At 41.6% G+C, this 20,311-nt stretch overlaps 1 protein-coding gene across 9 annotated transcripts in view; it reads right to left on the minus strand.

Moving 5' to 3' along the window:
- FGGY (FGGY carbohydrate kinase domain containing) overlaps positions 1 to 20,311 on the minus strand; it is a 472,286-nt gene that overhangs the window by 63,045 nt on the left and 388,930 nt on the right. For 8 of the 9 annotated variants that reach the window (XM_037827092.1, XM_037827085.1, XM_037827086.1 and 5 more), the window contains one exon: positions 14,554 to 14,648. The exons of the other annotated variant lie outside the window; for it this stretch is intronic. In XM_037827092.1, the coding sequence (XP_037683020.1) occupies positions 14,554 to 14,648 (95 nt within the window). The remainder of the gene's footprint in view (positions 1 to 14,553; positions 14,649 to 20,311) is intronic. 9 annotated transcript variants of the gene reach the window in all.

A 20,311-nucleotide genomic window follows, 5' to 3' on the forward strand; every position in this document is an offset into this window, starting at 1 on the left:
TTTCTGCTTATAGCCATTACCAGAGAGACTATGAAAAGATACTCTGTGGTTTTCAGCTCACTTTGCTTTATTTCTGTAACCAGACTGTCAGTTCCCTGAAGGTGGGAAAACTGGCTTTGCTTTTCCCTCGCTTTTCCTCTTTCTTTTTTTCACTTAAAAACAGTTGGCCCTAGGCTATGTAATTCAGTACTTTGATGTCACCAATAGAAAGCGTGCATTCTTGGGGACAGAAAAACCTGCGTTTAAATTTCAGTTTGAATACAAGCACTAAGTGTGACCTTGGGTAAATCTGTTTAATTTTCTGAGTCCGTTTCCTTATTCGTAAAAATGAAAACAATAAACTTTCTACATAAACCTACTGTGAGAATTAGATGGGAAAGGTAAGTGCTGAATATGGAATATTGTTTCTGTGGGGAAATTTTTACAAAAGACTAGAGTGGTATGAGTTATATATACAGCTTTCTTACTGTTTGCTTTGAAAAAGGATGAAAGCTTGGAAAACTTTGAGAAGCAGGTACAAGTCTCCAAGACACATAGGCTTAAACTCCTAATACCACTACTTAATAGCAATGTGACTTTGGCAAATTACTTGCCCTCTCTGAGTGTCTGTTTTCTCATTCTGTGGAAACGCCTGTATAACAGTGAGTCACCTGGAAGAGTGCATGGCCCAGAGCTGAGGATCACAAAAGTGGAGTTCTTCCTCCTAACTAGATACTACCTTGTACTGTGCCTGCCTGTGACTCCTAATCAAGTCTCGTCTCCTCAGAGAGGTGGCAAGCTACCTGAGGCTACTGGCCTCCATGCCTGATTCGGAGGCAGTATTCACTAAAGATGCTTAGGTCAATTTCTAGTCTTTTGGCTTCATTTAGTCACAGTGAACTACTCTCCATGATAACTAAGCACCCTTCTCCAGTGGGCCTTGTGCATGCCAGTAGGGAGAGAGGCAGGGAAGTGCATTCATTGTAAGGACTGACTTCTCTTTCAATATTTAAAATAAACTATATCAGCCTGAGTCCAGTCAGGAGAATAGAAACTACCCTAGTAATTTCAACGAGAGAATTTAAAACAAGAAATTGGTTTCACAGGTGACAGAAGAAACTAAGAAAATAGGTGATGTTGAGGTAACCCAGGGATCGGCAGTAGCAGAAAGCTGCCACCCCTCGTAGAGCTTAAAGGACAAGGAAGGCAGTGGTATGATGAGAGCCAGGAGCCAAGGATATCAGGCTGGAGCTAAAACCATGGAAGGGCTGAGTGTCCAGTGTTGGGACCTGAAAGAGAGAGAAGCTGGAGCCACACAGGAGATGCAGCCGCTGCTGCAGTGGAAGCGAGCTTCTGCACTTCAGCCTTCCACTAGCATCTCCCATTGGGCACACCTATCCAGTTGCAAGGGAGCCTGGGAAATGTAACACAGAGCAGAGCAGGGGAAGGGAGGAGTGAGGTATCTGAGAGCAAACAGGCAAATGACTGGCCCAGCCACCCTTCAATAATATACGTAAAGCACAAATACAGTGTGTGATTTATGGTTGGCTAATAACGACGACAGTTATCATCATAAATGTGTGCTATACCTCTCATTGGTATCATTTGGTATACCTCTCACTGAAAGCTTATTCATACTAGCAACTGTGCTAGGTGATTTATACATATCATCTCATTCAATCTTCACAACAATCTTATGAGGTAGGCAATCTGAAGCAGACTTACAGAGGTGACGGGATTGACTTTAATGCACAGCTAAGAATTTGAACTCAGGATATTAACCCAGATTTGTGTGATGTCAGAGTCTGTGCTCTTAACTATGGCCCTATAATACTATAATAGGTTTATTATTCATAATATAAATCATGCAGCTAACAGGAAGAGGAGAATACTAGGCAAGCTGAACATGAAACTTCTCAGAATTACTGGGGGTATATTTTGAAGGCCTGCATTTCCAGGGCTGAGAGCTTAGACATGCTCTGAGCATTAAATTTGCCCTTAAAAAAAGTAGAGATTATAAAAACAAATAGAAGATAGCAGACCATCTCTAAGTGAAAATATTTCACGGGGTAGCAGATTGTCCAAATGGAGAAAAAATATACAGCACTTAATGCAGTTTATAAAAACCCACGGTGTTCTCTTGTGGAGGCAGCAGGGTAATTTTGCTAAGAGGATGCCAAGTTCAGTGGCCTCTGTGGGCTTGCTGTTTACTGATATTTGATATGCTTCAACAGCTGTTGCCCTTCTCGATGGATGGGTGCTTCATTTTAGCACTTCCCTGATGCCAGGCTGGTAAAAACGTCAGTACTGAGGTCCTGTAAGACACTGCTAGGTCAGTGACACAGCTTTGTTTGCAAAGCTGCCTGAGAGAAGGGACATTCAGGGAAGAGAGGCTAATACACATGCTTGCCATCCACCAAGCTGGGCATTCTCAGTTCTACCCTGGGTCAAGCTACATCTCCAGAAAGTTATAAACCTGGGCTATCCTTAACCTGAACCAAGTTTCAGTATCATGCTGGGCTCTTCACAAATTGGTACATGAAGAATTGTTCTGCTGCTTCTAAAAAATTGCTGTGAAAGAATTTCTAGGTTAGTTTTCTAAGGCATGACAATTTTAGAGTTTGGTACCAGGAAAAACATGGTCTATTTTGAAGAACTGGTATGCTGCCTTTGACTTCCCAGTTTTGCTTTGGTTGTCTGGAAGCTCAAAGTACTTCCCTTAGCCAACATCAGAGACTCAGACCAATTCTGTCCCATAGATGTGTTCGGTTTGGCACTTCCCAAACCAGTGCAAGGTACTCACCAATCCAGGGTTTAAGAAAAATCTGAATTTCAGTGTTTACAGAGTATCTATTCTCCAACCTGGTATAGAATCAAATCATTCACCTTGTTTTTTTTTTTTTTTTTTTTTTTTTTTTTTGCCAGTATGTTGCTATGTTTATATGGTCTGCCTGGCATCTGAGGGCATTTGAGCTTGAGAAGCCCCACAGTAAGTGGTTTGTATAGTTGTCTCTTTCTACATAGTTTCCAAATTTTGAATTTTATTCTGGTAGGTAATCTGCTTAGACATTTATTTTAAGTGCCCCTAAATCCTTTAAGGAAAGAAAGAATGAATAATAAACAAGCAAACAAATTGTTTTGTTTCTCTAAGCAAAACTGCCAAATCTGTGTAAGCAGCTGCATTGCCACTGCTTCCGAGGTCTAAACTGGTGAATTACTCTATCCTACTTCACTGTCCTGTATGGATGCTGAAGGGTTTTCACAGCTGTAGGCTCAGCCCTATCTAATTGCTCCAGCAGGAGTAAGAATTTATTCCCCTGTAGTGGTTTGAAGCTATATGTACCCCAGAAAAACATGTTCCGAAATTTAATCCATTCTGTGGGTGTGAACCCATTCTAAGTAGGACCTTTTGATGAGGTTACTTCAGTCAAGTAGATGTGACCCATCTCAGTCAGGATGGGTCTTAATTCTTTTAGTGGAGTGCTTTATAAGTAGAGTGAAATTCAGACATACAGAGAGAGAGCCACAGGAAGCAAGAGGCTGGATGCTGACAGGACCCAGGAGAGAAGCAGTAGATCAGAAGATGCTGTCGTATGTTTTGCCATGTGATAGAGGAGCCAAGGATTGCCGGCAGCCAGCCTCAGCGTGCAGGTCTTCAGGAAGAAAGCATCGCCTTGATGGTGCATTGATGTGGACTTTCTTTTAGCCTCAAAACCATGAGCTAATAAATTCCCTTTGTTTAACCTGACCCATTTCGTGGTATTTGCTTGAACAGCTTAGGAAACTAAAACGTCCTTCCTAGTGAAAGGGGAGTCTGTATTGTCCTCAAGTGGCTTCTGCTCTATTTCTAGCATGTGACATGTAAACCCACTTCTAGGTGCCCTCCAAAGCAATGGGCTGTGGGGGACAGGCAGAGGGTGGGTCTGGGGCTAGATCGCCTGAGTTCAAACCCCCATTTCACCCCTAACCATCCGTGTGACCTTAGGAAAGTTTATTAATGTCTCTGTGCCTCAATTCCTTGCTGTATAAAATGAGACAATGATACTACCCACCTCATAGGTTTGTCATCAAGATTAAGTTAATTTACGGAATCATAATAATAGTTTCCTGTGTTCCATGCATTATGCTAAGTGTACTTTCATTCACAGAATCTTTGCAGTAACTCAGTGGAGTCAGTTAATATGGAAACTTAGGCTCAGAAAAATGCCCAGGTTCATTCACATAGTTAGCAAGCCAAGAACTGGCACAGCAAGGGGACTTCGAGAGCTATTTGCTCTATGCAAGGGGCCTCTCTTCTGCCCCATTTGATTTCCTCTGATCCTGCCTGGTCTCAGGTCACTCACCCTCTTCCAACCCCAAAATATTTGGCAGGCAGTTGCCACAATACCACAAGGCTGAAGCTCCAGCAATTACTACAGGTATTTATTGTGTTGAGTTGAAAATGGAGAAAGACTGTGCAGGGGTGTGGCACATGTTGCTTTCTCTGCTTTCTGGGGAGGCACTCGACTGCAAAGATTACAAGCACAGGCCTGGGGTCACACAGACTGCTGAGTAGCAACTCTGTCAGTAACTAACCCTCCAAGGCCCAGTTCAAATGTTGCCTCCTTGGGAGGACTTTCCCAGCCCTCAAGATAATGGAAGACACTCCTTCTTCAGTGTTCCATTATTCCATTGTACGGAAATTGTAATTTAAAAATAATAGCCAACATTAAACAGATATTATTTCCCTTTACATGTACTAACCTGTTTACTCCTCACAATATAGGTTGTGAGCTAATATATCTGTAATGTAGATACTATTGTTATCTTTTACAGATGGGGCTCTGAGGCACAAGGAAATCAAGTAATTTGCCCAAGGAAGATGCCATGCTCACTATACTTTAGTACTGATTTACATCACTGTATCTTTCTGTACTCCCCATCCCCTACAGACTGGGGACTCCTAGACTGTTGTACCTGTATTGAATTCTTCTTTATTCTTCCACCATCTAGGACAGTCCCTGGCACATGACAGGCTCCTCTTGATGAGCTCTGACTCGATGAATGAAACAGGGATCCTCATCACCTACTCTGAATCAAGCCCCATCTCCCATGCCTTCTCCATATCTAGCCTCCTGTCATCTGTCAGCTCAGCAATCACAGCCCATCCTATCTCCAGCAGCAGAGAGCAGAAAACGCATCCTGACATTACAGGAAGGACTTGAATAAAAGGTGCATTAATGGGGCAAAAACAAGCCAGCAGAGTGATTAATTTGGCCTCCCCTTCGATATTATGTTTATACAAGTTGATTATATAGCACTTAATTACTAATTTGACCTACTTAAACCAAGAGTGCTTTTAATTTTTAATGAGGTAAGGGAAGAAGACGCCTTTACTCAGTAAGGAACAGTTATTTTATTTCCTTCTCTTGTTCTGCCTAGCCAATTAACAACATTTCTAAGGAAATGCATCCCTCTCATGAATTCTTTCTCCCCCTCTTTCTGGACCTCTGAGGTTTAAAAAGAGATGGAAACAGACAAGAGCCACTTAGAAACAAGATGACCTAACCTTCTGCCCTGGCTGGTTGAACTGGACAAGGCATTGTAAAGCAGAGTAACATGGTACGTATGACTGGTACTATCTGATTTCTGGAGTCGGGGTGTGTCTATTCCTAGGAACCATGACTCAGCTGTTACCAACAATATGGATCACAGATATGAGTCTCAAAACAAGGCAATACCCCGACAACCCGACTTTGTTTCCTGGGTGTTACTGTCAGATCATTTTAAGCACGGGTCCTGGGGCAGCCTGGACTTTGGAAGAGCGTGGACTGTGGAGTCAGTTACGGGTTTGAGTGATAGCTCTGCCAATTTCTAGCTGTTAGACCAGGGGCACATTACTTAAAATCTCTGAGCTTCGATTTCCTGTCTGTAAAGGTGAGACGAATAACCCAACTTTCAAGAATAAGTGTAATCTGAAGTATCTCAGCACAGTGCCCTGCTCAGATGAGGTGCAGGGAAAAAACAAAAAAACAAAAAAACAAAAAAACATTAGTTGCTTTCTCTTTAGCAAAAGGTTAAGGCAAGGATAGGGAGTCTCTTTGGGGTATCTCCAGCATATGTGTCATTATCTGTGAAGCTACAGATTCTAGATCAGTGCTACCAAAAGGGCCTGTCCAGAATGATAGAAGGAGCTTGCACCAGAATATAAACCAACACACTGATTCCTTCATTGAGAACATCTTGCTATGAATAAAATGTCAGCTGAACTAAATAGTACACTTGATGACATAGTTGATTTACATCCTAGTTCAAGTTCCTTATCTCATTGCATACCTGTAACAGTTCACAGACTGACTGCTGGACCACAGACTACTCTAAGCAGCAAGTCTAGAAGACTATGTTGGCCATCTTCCATGTGCTTCTGAAAATCCACTCCCCACCCTCTCCGCTCTTAGCAAGGCTGATTTACATGGACTACATCAACGAGTCTCCTTGCTTTCTTTGAGTCCAGTCAGGGGGAGCCTGGCAGGACATCAAGGAGAGGAAGGAGAATGGGGTCAGTTAACTATCTCTTTCCTTACAGGGTCAGTGGCAAGCCAGCTGCCTCAGCAATATGCACACAGTCCTCTGTTCTGGGGTTCCAGTAGTTGCGCTCTCCCCTTGCCTTTTCAAGTCTGGGATAGTGACTATACTCAAATGTTACAAACTCCAAGATACCATATTCTCCCTTGGGATTTCTCAATGCCCTGCTGACAATTTTGTAAGTAGTCTCTCTATTAAACTCTCCAAAAATTATCCTAATTTGAAGATGCCCTTTGTTTACTTTGCAGACCCTGACTAACACAGTGCCATTTTAATGTACATCCAAATTACAGCCATCTAAATCTGACACTAGCTTTTTAAATAATAGCAATCACACTTAGCCCCAGAAGAGCCCATTTCCATTTGTGGCAGAATTGAACAATCCTAAACTTTGGAATCCTAAGCTGGAACCTGGATTTTGGCTCTATCACTTTTTAGCCATTGGCTTTTGTAAGCCACTTCACCTTTCTTACCCCCAGTTTCCTCATTTGTAAAATTATTATGATATAGTATAAGAAGTTTCTTCATATATAACTTTTAACATGGTTCAAATACTTTTAAAATGTTCAGATTTATTTGAAATGCATATGATTAAAGACACTCCACTCAATTTTCTGAGCCCATGGTACTTTGGTTCACTACGGAGTACCAAATATCCCGCCTAAGCAACTCTAATAATGATTTCACTTTTTTCTTCTGCACACTTCTTGATCATTTGCCTCAATGCTGCAACTAAAACTCTTTCATAGACTTCAGTAAGACCTCCATGGATTCCACTATTCTGAATAAAATTTTTACCAGTTTTATGTGGTATGTATATGTCTGTATGTGTGTGTGTGCTTGTGTAGTTACAGTCACTTTCAGGGCTATTTTCCCAATTACAAAATATTCCTGATTCCTGATTTAACTACAGGGCTTGTCTTTCTTGATCTATTATTTTATTCCATGCCTTAATTCACTGTGTTAAATAGTAAGCTTATACAGCTTGTATTTGCTATTCATGAGTTATGTTAATGTAGAGGGAAAAAACAACCTATTTATCTCTGGTTTATTAGAACAAGGAAGTTTATTTTGAAAGGTAAAGACAGAAATGATAATTAGACAGGCATTAATCACTAATAAACATTTACTTCTATGGGATGATCTAAAATATTTCTTTAGAATCGTACCAACATGAAACATTATCTTGAAACAAAGTCAAGTTGAGTTAGATAAACTTTATTTTAGAAATATGGTTCTGTAATCCTTCTAAATTTCTAAGGACTCAGTAGATATTTAACTATTGTTTGTTTTTATAAAATTGTAAGCCTTAAATTCCTGAAAAAAATGGGGGGTGGGGGTAGGGTGGGAAAAGTATGTTTGTTAGTCTAAATATTCATGTTGTTAATAATATAATTAAAAATGTCTTTTAAAGCTCTTAACTAAAGTGATCTTTTATATCTACTTCTATAAAAAGTAAATGGTCAAATTATGATTAAGAGCAAGTATGTGAAGCAAAACAACCCTGATTAGGATGTCATGAAGTCTTCTCTGAACAAAAGAATTAAAACATTTCCAAACCAAAGAGGATGCTCTTCTTATTTTTACTTCTATATTTGACACTCATAAAGCGATGATGTCAAATGTGTGATGCTGATATTTTCCATAAACCAATACCATCCTGTAAATGCAGTTGAGTTACCATGGGATCTTGCTTTTCCCAAGCAATAAATGTCTACTTACTAGGATATAGTTTGATAGAATAGGAAAGAGTATGGATTTTGCATCAAGCAAGGTTATACAATGTCTCCTTACTTCAGAGTCCTCATTTGTACAATGGGAACTGTAACACCTATTGGGTTGCTTCAATGATTATATGAATGATAATGGACGGAAAGTGACAGGGCTGTTCCTGGTTATCCTGTAAGGAACAGGAGAGTCATGTTATACATCTTATATAGAAATAATTTCCTAAAAATATAATTCTAATTCTCAGCTAATGTTTTGACATTTACATTCATAGTGCCATTCTGCAAGCCGATTGAAACAAGGAGATTTATAATTAATCAGAGTCTGAATTTTGGAGTTTTGGGGCTTTTGTGGAGGGGGGAATTTCTTTAAAAAACACTGTTAACCAGGTGTAGCAATAAGTATATTGAATGTTAGACCCAACATCACATTCTTAATTTAATCCTTCTTTAAACTATTAATTACCATTCCAAGGTTTCTGTTGACTTTCTATGCGGCATTGACATATGGGACAGGATACTGAGAAAATTCAGTCAGAAATCTGAATCTATTTAATTAGAAACCAGAATCTCAAGTGTCCAGAAACACATGGTAACGCAGCAAAGGGCAAAAGTCTACCAAAAAAAGTTGCTAATATCAGGACCATATGTGAAACGAATAGGATTATAAGAGGCCTGGGGATAAAAATTAAATGGAACTAAAATTCACAGCAAAAGATTCCTTGTACACAAGAAATGTCAACCTTGAATTTTCATATAGCATTGGTGGGAATATAAAGTGTTGGTTTGTTTCAAAATCCTTAAAGTTGGGCAAACAATTTCACCTAACAATTAGACCTCTATAATTTCTTTTACGGAAATAATGTAGGATATGTGCACAAATTTAGGCACAGAGATGTTAATGGCAGCATTTTTACAATAATGGAGGCAACATAAATAGTCAAGTCTAGGTGTATATTCTATATGATAGAAAATTACGCATTCTGAAAAAATATATAAAGAGATTTACTACAAATTTTGGGGTGGGAAAAAAGGCTATAAAATAGTATACACTGTATGAACACATTTTTGTAATTTTAAAAAGCATCAAACAAATTAAAAATACATACCAAAAGGATGAAAAGGATAGAAAGCAGAATATTAAATAGTAGTTATTTTAAGGTAGTAAGATCAGTGTTTTCATATTCCTCTTTCAGCTTAACTGAATTTCTCATTTTTTCACAGTGAACATGAATTATTAGTGGTATTCCAGAACAAGAAAAAAAAAAAAAAAGCAAATTAAGATTGAGTGCACTGAGAAATGGGATGGTTTCATATTTCTGACATTTATTATATTTCAGTCTTTCCAAACTCCAAGAATTAGAGTTATCTTAATTAGCTTTACTTTGAAAATTGTAAAACTGGTATTTATGGTGCTGGAAAGTCAAATAGAACTAAAAAACACAGAAAGATGGCTCTCAAAAAATAAAACAAATGGGAGATAAACTGTATTGGATACCAAATCACAGGCTTCGCAGCATTTAACAGGTGATGAATATAACTGGTTCTAAATGAAGCAAATTTCACGTAAAAGAAGAGAAGGAGATGTCTGCAAGCACTGAGCAAGGGGTTAGACCACTGTGGCTGGCATGAGAGTTTATCTCATGGGCACACATTGTAGAAACGATGCATAATCAAGGCTCTCAACTGACCACTTACATGTTTTTCTGGAAGACATAGGAGTCTGTCTGGAACATGACAGGGAAAGCTGATGGTGGGAGTACAAGAGTCAGCAGTTTTTAGGGACTATAACATTTACAGAGTGGGAGGAAGATGGTTTCTGATTAATTGGCTGATTCCAAGGGCTTATTTTCTTTACATTGGTACTTTGCTTCAAAATGATTGCTGAAATCATTTTGATCTCTTGCCGCTGTCTCGTTTTGTTAATTTTTGCTTCAAATGCCTCCCTAACTGCTTTTTTGTTTGGGGGTGGGAGGGTGTTACAAGATAAATAACTTCGCTAAAATTAAAGCATGCTTTGTATAAATAGTCTAAGGAGAAAACCTACCTCTTAAGATAAATTACAGAAATCTAATGGCATCTGCATGGGTCTGAAGGAAGCAGAAAGTGCAAAGCTGTTTTATATTTCTGTCTCTTTGCCATTCAATTAAGTTATCTCTCACAACATCTTGAAGCTGGTTTCTTGTGTTACTTGTCTTTTACATATCTGAGAACCTTTCTACTATCTATGCTCAGAAAACATAAGTGTGTTGATATTTTATAAACTTTTTTTTCCACTTTGTTAAATTTCCAGAGCCAAGGAGCCTTTAAAAATGTTATGGACTGCTCCCAACTTCTACATACAAATGTTTGCTTTCTAGAATACTAAGAATTAGAGAAAATTCATTTTGGAATACAAGGGGGTGATGATATGACTGTCTGGGGGTGGAGAAGTGGCCAAGTGGAATAGTTACAGAGGTCAAGATGACATGGATTCCAAAGTCTCACCAATAAAACTCCCTTCACTCCCCCAAACATGTCTTCTCACACCTACTCAATAGCTGAACTTGTATCAAGAGAGCTGCATCTCTGTGGTTTGATTCCATTTTATTCAACAAGCATTATTAAGACCATACAGTGTGCTGCAGATATAAAGACAACTGTGGCATGCTATTTGTCCTCAAAGAAACTATAGTTTATAGTTTTAAAACTTATTTAAAGGAGAGTACACTTTTTGGAGAGGGATGACTCTTTAAGCTACTATTAGTCATTACATTCTTTAGTGCAATGGCTATATCAGAAAACTTCATGAGATCCTAATTGGAAAACAGAATAAAAAGAAGACTTTGGATGCCTAAAGGGAGGAAAGGCAGGAGAGGGAAGGGGAAGAGTGGAGAGAGAAACTAAAAAAGAGAATATGAATAGATTAAGAAGAGGGTACAGAAGCTAGGAATTATCAGCATTTTTCAGAACTTGGAATAGCAATGGACCTGGTACTTGACTGATCTCTCTTATTAACATCCTGCCAGAAAATCCTGTCTACTGTCTCTCTCCCACCACATGATAAAATTCTCCTTGAATTGAAATATATAGAAGTTTGCAATAGCAATCCACAGCTGTAAGGCCTTCAGATCCACTGGTGTCACCAAAGGAGGATAAAGAGCTCTAACCCTAACTGAAGTGTTCCATTCACGGCACTGGGAAATTGGGAAGCTCTGTCTCCTCCTAGGCCATAATCTCTTCTTTAGGTCTGCAGCCAGGATCTATGGATGTCCATGCCTCCTATGGACTCTTCCTTGTCTTACCATCTGAAGGGGATGACTCCAGCTGGGCCAAAGTCTGCCCATCTGGATAAGAAGAGAAATCCCTTATCCAACTATCAGATGTGTGGTTTTGAGATGATAAAACAGCTGATCTGTAGGAATCATTGAGATGTTGGCAGGAATTACTCTGCTTTCTTAAAGGAAGAAGTGGCCAACAACCTGCAGACCAAACTAGGATCTTTGAAGTTCAAAGAAAAGGCTGCGTGTTGAAGTTCAGGTTGAACTATATGAATCACAGGGAGGAAGCAATTCTGCTTCATCTTAACCTGCCAGATTCTTGAGCTGGTACCCAGACCTAAGGCAGGCCGATGGGCTCCCTTTCTTTGGAGAAAGGAGAATGGAGTCAAACCCACACGCATTTACATTTCCAAAGCAATTCTGAATAATTACAATAATGATGTTGGGAATTATCCCTGTGGCTATAGAGGTCCTTGGGTCTTTCAAAGGCACTTTATCTCAGTGGTCCCATAAGAGTAGCTATTAATATTTAAAAATTTTAAAAAGGAACAAAGCAAACAAACAAAATAAGCAATGGAGAGGTCAGGTGACATTATCTGAGGAGATGCAGTAAGCAAGCAGAGAGGTAAAGATTACATGGATTCTCTCAGGCAAGCGATGACAAAACTCAGGCCTCTCATTGCCAGGGGCTCACTTTACCAGATGATAGGTGTCTCCTAAAACAATCAGGAAAGGCACAAACTTCCTTGGGTTGAATAGGTGAGACAAGCTTTTGTTTGAGATGCTGTGAGACTTTCGGCTACTCAAGTCACCAATTCCAATGTTTGTTCCACCCAATCTTAGAAAATTCCAGAAGATTAATGGAAAATCTCATGTAGTGCTGATGCCGGTATGAAATTAAGCTCAGTTTCCACTTAGGGGAATAGGTGACCGGAATCTCCTTGGATGTGGAACCCCAGTCTTGACTAAGAAGTGCCATAAATCATGAAATGAAGTATCTGAGGGAGCAGCCCCATCTTGTCACACTACTGTTTGTTCTAGAGCGTATCTCCTGATTTGTGACTGATGGCATTTCTTTTAGAAAATACATCTTTGACTATTTCATATAATGAAGCAAAGAAGCCAAAACAATATTTTTAAATCAAAGAGCGAAAAAAAAAAAAAAAAAAAAGGGAAAATAAAGCGAACAAATTAGAAAATTAATGAGAATCTAGATAGGATATGGCCCAGACACCTTCATTTCAATTCTGGCTCCACCCCTTACTAACTGTGGAGCCTTGGGCAAATTTCTTAAAACCTCTCTGACTCCTGGTTTCCTCATATATAAAAATGTCTATCCTCCAGGGAGACTGTCAAGATTAAAGGAGATAAGGTATACAGGGCCTCAGTAGCATCCCTGCTGTTTTGTTTTAGCTATCATAATTTGTCCCAGGAAGGTCAAGGCATCTAGCTGTGAGAACGTCCTTGCAAGCTGGTATATTAAAATAACAATTGACAAGTCACTGACATTTCAATAATAAATATCTTCATGTGATTTTTTAAGACAGTAGCAGAAAACTTAGGAAAAAAAAATGAGAATTCAACTATGCCATCTTTGTGTAAAAACTTGAGTTAAAACCCATAATCATTCATGAGTGGATCCAATTCCTTGGAAGAGATGTTTCACAGGCATCAATTCTGGAGGCCTGGGCAGTGCAATGTGGTGCAAAGAGCACAGGTTTTTAGAATCAGACTTTTGCATCTGTCCATTTCTAACAGTGTACCCTTAGCTTTTTAATCTTTCTGATCTCAGTTGCCCAATCTCTGTTGCCTAGGCTGGGCTGTTACAAGTATCACAAAGATATGAAAAGCACCTAGCACGGTGCCTGGTAGAAGAGGGTTAAAAATAAAAAGATCTCTAATTACTGGTCTTGTGTGGAAAACCTGTCTTCTAGTTCTGACATTTAGACACTGGGCATGTCATTTAAGCTCTCTGCATCTCAGCTGAACAAACTTCTCTTAAACTCTCAGTTGAGACATGGAAGCCAGGTTTCTTGATTCTGGCATTCATTAGCTATTTCAAGTTAGACCAAGTTATTTAACTTCTTTGTGCCTCAGGGTTTCTCAACTATAAAATGGGGATAATAGAGCTTTGCAAGGACTAAATGTGCTTGCCTATAAGCCATTGAAAGAACTCATTATGTGTTATTGATTATTATTTTTACAGGTAAAGAAATCAAGGCGCAGAACAGCATGGTAGGATCCAGATCTGGTGAGCAGTCAAGGTAGCATTTGTGCCCAGGCGGTCTAACTCCATAGGCTATGCTGCCCCTGCACTAAGCTGCTTTTCGGCTCTTTTGTAAACCTGTTGTTAATACTATTATTTTAACACTCCAAACCTTGCCATAAAGCCCCAGTGTGAACTCTTTCGCAATTTGGTGGAAGGAAAAGCTTTGACTCCCACCAGAAACTAGTATGTTTCCTCTTTTTCAAAATAACAATTATGCAACTTATCATGTGTTCTTTTTTGTTTTGGCTGCCAGGAAGCTCAGAGCCAAATTATATGCTCAATGACAGACATCAAATTTTTCCTTCTTCCTATATCTTTGTTCCTTATTTTTCCCTTTAATTCCTTTTTTACTAACATTTTCATTTGTGTCTCTTGTAGATAGAAGCCTCAAAGGTATTTGGAGAATGGTAGGGTTTAAATAAGCCAAAAAAAACTGAAATATACATGACAAACTTATATTTTGAGACTTACCTTTTTCCTAAAAGAAAAATGGTCAAGGAGAAATTTAAAAGAAAAAATTTAAGAGCTATTTTGAAGGAGAAAACAAAAAAGCCAACAGAAAAACAGAACCCAACAGGAAAACAGAACCACCAACATTAACACAGGACAAGTCAAATGAAAACTGCAATAAATATGTCTGAGGCTAGAAGCGTTTGTGCTTTCTCTGGCTGGAACCTGTCATTTCTTAATTATATCCTGTGTGTGTTTTGCAGACAGGGGAGGGGCCATGGCCTGCCCCTTGGTCCTCACATACCTGTACAGAAGCGAAATCCCCTGAGGCACAGGCACCCAGAATAGCAGCGCCCACAAGAACAGACTCCACCTCTTGTGACAGGACCACAGGCATGCCTGCGCAGGAGAAGGCCACACCTCGGTTAGGCAGTGTGGGGAGCCAGCAGGCAGCCCCTGCAGCAAACACACCCGACGTCAAAACAGCAGTGGCCTCTCCCCTCCTTGCCCGCCTCACTTCCTTGTTCCTTGGATTATGTGGTTCTAAAGGATTTTATATCCCTGCCTGCTGGTGCAGTAGCAAAGAGGCCTGTGGGAGCCAACACCATATATATCAACTCACGAAACCATTTTGCCCAGGTTTTCCAGGCTTTTGCTAGCTGCGACCTACACTGTGGTTGAAGTTCGGTTCAACAAACCTTTATTAAGTGCTTTGCTGGGCCCAGGGAATACAGAGATGAATCAGATTATGTTCTCCTTTTGGGGTATCAAAGGCGAGATGGATGAGAAAGAGATAAAGGTCGTGCAAGAGTTTGGTTCTCTAACTGAGATACAGGGAAGTAGTAAGAGAGGGTGTGATTAATCCTCCCAGTAGCTTCCTACGTCTCCCAGAGCACAAGCCAAAGTCCTTACAATGGCCCACACAGCCTTATAGGGTCTGGCTCTACTTCCCTCACCTTGAACTTCTCCTTTCCTCCCAGCCACACTGCCTTGCCTCCTTGCTATTTCTTGAATGTACTGCAGGGTCCCTGCCGTCCACTCTCTGTAGAACGCTTCCTCCCAGATGTCCACATGGCAACTGCTTCACCCTCTTCAAGTCTGCACAAATGTCATCTTCCAATTGAGCCTTCCTCAACCATCTTCAACACTCCTCACCCCCTCGTCTGTTACCTCATAACCCTCTAACATTGTATTTTACTTATTTGTCTTTTTTTTTTGTCTGCCTCCCCTGCTAGAACATAAGCTAGGCAGGGATTTTGTTGTGTCCACTGTTGTATCCTGGCATTTCAACCAGTGTGTAGCTCAGAGCAAGTGCTTACAAGTATTTGACGAAATAACTCATTTCTGGGGTGGGGATGGGGGATCATCCCAGTGGAGATGAGGCATAAGTAGGGAGTCTGAATGATGAGTAGAAGAGGCCCGCCAGGCAGGGAAAAGCTGTCCACATGCAAGCTCAGTGTTTGGGGGATCATGGTTTCACGGAAGGGATCGGGATTAACGGAAGCAATTCATGACTCTTACTGTATATACATACTGATCTGCTAATCAGGAGATGGCAGCAAACTCCACAGAGGGAGCTCTGTGTCCACACCAGTAAAATCTCCCTCTTCTCAAGAGTTATTTTTCTAAAGATGTGATTTCTCTTTCTCTCTTTTCTTGGAAGACTTCCCTGACACAACCTCCTCTACAACCCCATCCACCGCTTACCCCATCCTCTTGCCCCAGGGCTGGGTCAGCTGCCCCAGGCCTCCCTGACAAAGGGTGAGATCTCTCTCCCCCACATCCTTAGGGTTACTGGCCCCCACATTGCAGGGCCAGCACTGGAGACTTTGCCAACAAGGAGCTGCAGGTATCTGGGGAGGGGAGGGGGAGTCCTCCAGGAAAAGCTCAGACTTGGGTTTGTTTCCTGATTCCACTATCTCTGTGATCTTCAGCAAATCACAAATTTGTTTAGCCTCAGATTTCCCTTCTGTAAAACGAGGATGGAAATAAGACTTCCTCCACAGGTTTGTTGTGAGGATAATTGAGGGAATGCACAGACAGGGCTTAGCACATTTCCTGGCCCATGGTGGCTGCTTCTGTTAGAATTGATATTGATGGTGGGTGAAGCCTCTCTATGTGCACTTCACCTGGGCTGGAAACTGGATGGGTGGTTTGGAGAACATGGGGAGGGACAGCAAACGTTCCCATAGACCATCCAGGGGGGAAGGATAAACACTGGGCTATGCTGAAGGGCTGTACTGGGCAAATCAGGAGAGAGCACCATGTGCCTTTCACAGAATCCCAGGAATTGGGCACAATGCATGTGACTGGCACCACCTGAGCTTCCACATGTGCACCAAGGCTTTCCCTGGACCTAGCGCCTCTTAGAAGACAGCCCCTCCAAATGCCATTCGCTCCCTAAGTGCTCTGCCCCCTATCAAAATCTTCACTATTCCCTCACTTGCTTGGCTGTCTGAACCTGGGCAAGTTACCTAACCTCTGTGGGCCTCGGTTTCCTCATCTTCAAAATGGGGTTAAAATTCCACCTACCTCAAAGGGTTGCTGTGAGGAGTAAAAGCGTTACATAACTAAGGTGCTTCTTGCTTCAGAGAAAGCACGGAATTAGCATTAGCTGCTATTATTTTACAATCCACCTTCTCTCTCAAGTTTCTCCTCACTCCACTCACCCAGTGCTGGACCTTCCCATATGACCCTTGGGTCCTCTCTCCCCCTTCTCCAGGAGAATGGCCTGCATGGACCACATATGTGGCCCCCATGCCATCTGGCTGCATCTGTGACCCTTTACTAAGCCTCTGTCCCGAGGCCCTCTTCAAAGCCCCATCAGTCTCAGGTTGCTTTGCTTCTCCCTGCTCTTGCCCCCATAGGCCTAGGGTGGGAATATTGTTACTAGTTATTTTCACCTCTCTGAGCTTCAGTTCCCCGTTCTGTAAAATGGGGATGATATTATCTCCCTCAGACTACCAGGCTGAGGAACAAATGTTTGCATGTTTGTGAGCACCAAGCTCAAAGTAGGTGACTTCCTTGTTGCCTGGGGTCTCCCTATCTCCTGCCACACCTCTGCACAGAGACCTTTTATTCAACTCTTCTCCCGTTAACCCAGTTTTGAGGGTGCCATCTGTTTCTGCGCTGACACCTTCCTCCTCTGGGTTCCCAATGTACTTGCTCTGGATCTTGGTCATAGCATTGAGAGAACTTTTTTGTGTGTTTTGTAATGAAACTCTAGGCAGAACCTTACTGTTCTCTTTTGCATCCTTATGCCGAGCTCAGTGCTTGGCACACTGGTAAGCTCAGAGAATGTTTTTGAGTGAATAAATGACTGAACGAATGATTAAAATAATGAATATAACAGGAACAGGGAAACCCTACAGAAATGGCCAGTACTAAAAAACAAAATGTAGAGGAGAGAACATTTAGTCCCAAGTCAGTGTGGGAAACCTACAATTACTTAGTACATACACACCAAAGGTTTCTTGAAACCACAGTAAACTAAACCACCCAGACATAGAGGCTGTCTCTCCTCACATAGAGGACGTTTTTCAAGTTGGCAAAGCCCCAACCTCCCTGCTTGCACTTAGCAGGCTGTTCCCAAAATGGCAAAGATTCACTTACAACATAGTAAACCACTTTTTCTCAAACACACCTCCTCCTCTTTGGCATGGGGCTGCCTTGAGGGAAGAAGTGAACAAACATTTCTTGAACACCTACTTTGAGCTTGGTGCTCACAAACGTGCAAGCATTTATTCCTCAGCCTGATAGTCTGAGGGAGATAATATCATCCCCATTTTACAGAAGAGGGAACTGAAGTTCAGAGGAGTAAAAATAACTAGTCCAAAGTCACAGAGCTGGTCTTTTGCTCTTTCCACCACTCCACACTATCTCCAGAGAATCTTCCAAACTCAGTTGTTTTTTCACACGGATTCCTGAAAATCACGGAACAGATCTATGGTCCTCTTTCTTTGCAAGAAAACTAGAGCAAAATAGAATGTTTAAAGGTCCAAAGACACTACCTGTGGCTTGGGAATGTGCAAATGCAAATGTGTTTTTTTTCTCTGAGTGCTGGGTGAAGGAGAGGAAGCTGCCTTGCCTGGAATGTCAACTATTTAATCTGATGCATTAATGAGTTTTGCAGAACCCAAAGCATTTAAAGGCAGATGCACTTTGCCATAGCTTGTCAGTCACAGGCCTCCAAAGGAAGAGGAATTCCAGGCCAAAGAAAAGGTCCCTTTGTCCGGAACTGTAACTGGCCCATAGTTAATGAGACAAAGGGTTCCAGTTTCAATTGGAATCCAAATAGCGATTAACAGCCTTTTCATTCAACAGCCTGGAGGAGAACAGTTTCCAAAGCAGAACTTTCTGTGAAGCTGCTGCAGACACCCCCCCTCCACTCCCCACCCCCCCACTCCCCCCTTGCTTCTGAGTCAGCTCAGGGACCGCAGGGCCTGGACAATGGCCCAATTTCACAGAGGAGGCCGGGAACCGCCCTGCCCTGGGTCACCGTGGCTGCCCTGCTCTCTGGGCCCTGTTTCCCGTTCCCTTGGGTAATATGTCACCCAAACTGATTTTTACCTTCCTTCCTGCACCCAGGTAAGAAGACTTCTTGGCTATTAGAAAGCTGGATATTGGAAAGTCACAGAGCAAATTTTAAGTCTGAACCTTATCTGAACCAGCTGATATTTAGAAAAAATGTTATCATGATATTTCTCCTAGAGAAAATTATAAGGTAATCTGGATGTCTTTTTATCCCTTTCGTCTTTCTGCCTTAAAATGGCACACCTTCCAAAGGTTTGGGATGCCTCAGGAAAGGGTTGTCATCATCAAAGGGTTGCAAACAAGGCAGACAAATCAAGAAGTCTGGGCCAGCAGCACAGTGTAGGGGAAAGAGCCTAGAGGGGCTGGACATACCTGGATTACTGTCCTGGTCCTGCCCCTGCTGGCTGTTTGACTTTGGGTAGTCAATTTAATTTACTTCCCTGGTCCCCAGTTTCCTTGTCTGTAAGATGGGGTCACCAATTTCTATCTTTTGGTGGAGGATTAAATATAAATAAAATGATTCACACTGATTTACTGTGGAGCTTGGTGAAACATAGTCATTTCTATACTTAATATCCTGAGATATCTACCCTAAGACTGCGTGCTTTTCTATACTGTCCTTTGCCTTATGCCTCAGTCTACCTATCAACAAGATGGGGATAAGTAACTTATTAGTTTCATCACAATATGCAGTGGTCAGCTACACCTATTATGTTTGGTAAAGCTCTAAACTACAGGAGGTAGCCAAGAGCATAATCTGGAGGGGGCAGGGAGTTTGGGATGAAACAGGGTGAGGATCAGGGACTTTGGCTCACCTAGCTGTCAGAGTTCAGTAATCCAGAGGAAGAGAGCAGCAAGGGGTCATGATGGATGAAGGCCAGGGTAAGGTGGACTCATATCAGGCTGGGGTTGGAGCTAGGGACAGGGATTCCAATCCTTCCCTCCCTTTCCCTTCCCCTGCCCTGCCCTGGTGCCTGGCAACCCTGGGATGGGTCCTGAGAAGGAAGACAAGCCTCCAGGAGATATTGGGGCTGAAAGGAGCAGGAAAGGTGAGGGTCAGGTATAGAGGAATGGAAGTCCAGGCCAGCTTCTGTGACACTGGTAAGCTTTCTGTCAATAGGGACTCTTCCTTGGAGCCCAGGGACTCTACTGAAGATCTGGCTCTGGCTCTGCCCATATCACAAAGAGCTCAGTCCATTACACTGTGCTTTCTCCCTCAGTACCATGATCCCTGACTATGATGCACTGAGAAGGAATCACAGGATCACAGGATCTTAGGGGTCAAAGTTCAAGTCTGCAGCCAGATCCATGGTTCCCACAGCAGATGGGCTCTGCATTCTTTCCTCGAGACAGCTTCCTATTACTTTCTCCAGACCACTGCCCGGTGCTGTCACTGTCCCCAAATTGGTTGGGGGGCCCCACTGTGCTTCCATAATACCCTATGGATATCCAGAGAGGTCATTTTCCCCTACATGACTATAAAAAATTCAGTTATTTTAAGGCAGAAAAAAACACACTTTGAAATGGAT

Source organism: Choloepus didactylus, chromosome 2 (genome assembly GCF_015220235.1).
Source record: "Choloepus didactylus isolate mChoDid1 chromosome 2, mChoDid1.pri, whole genome shotgun sequence".
NCBI lineage: Eukaryota > Metazoa > Chordata > Mammalia > Pilosa > Megalonychidae > Choloepus > Choloepus didactylus.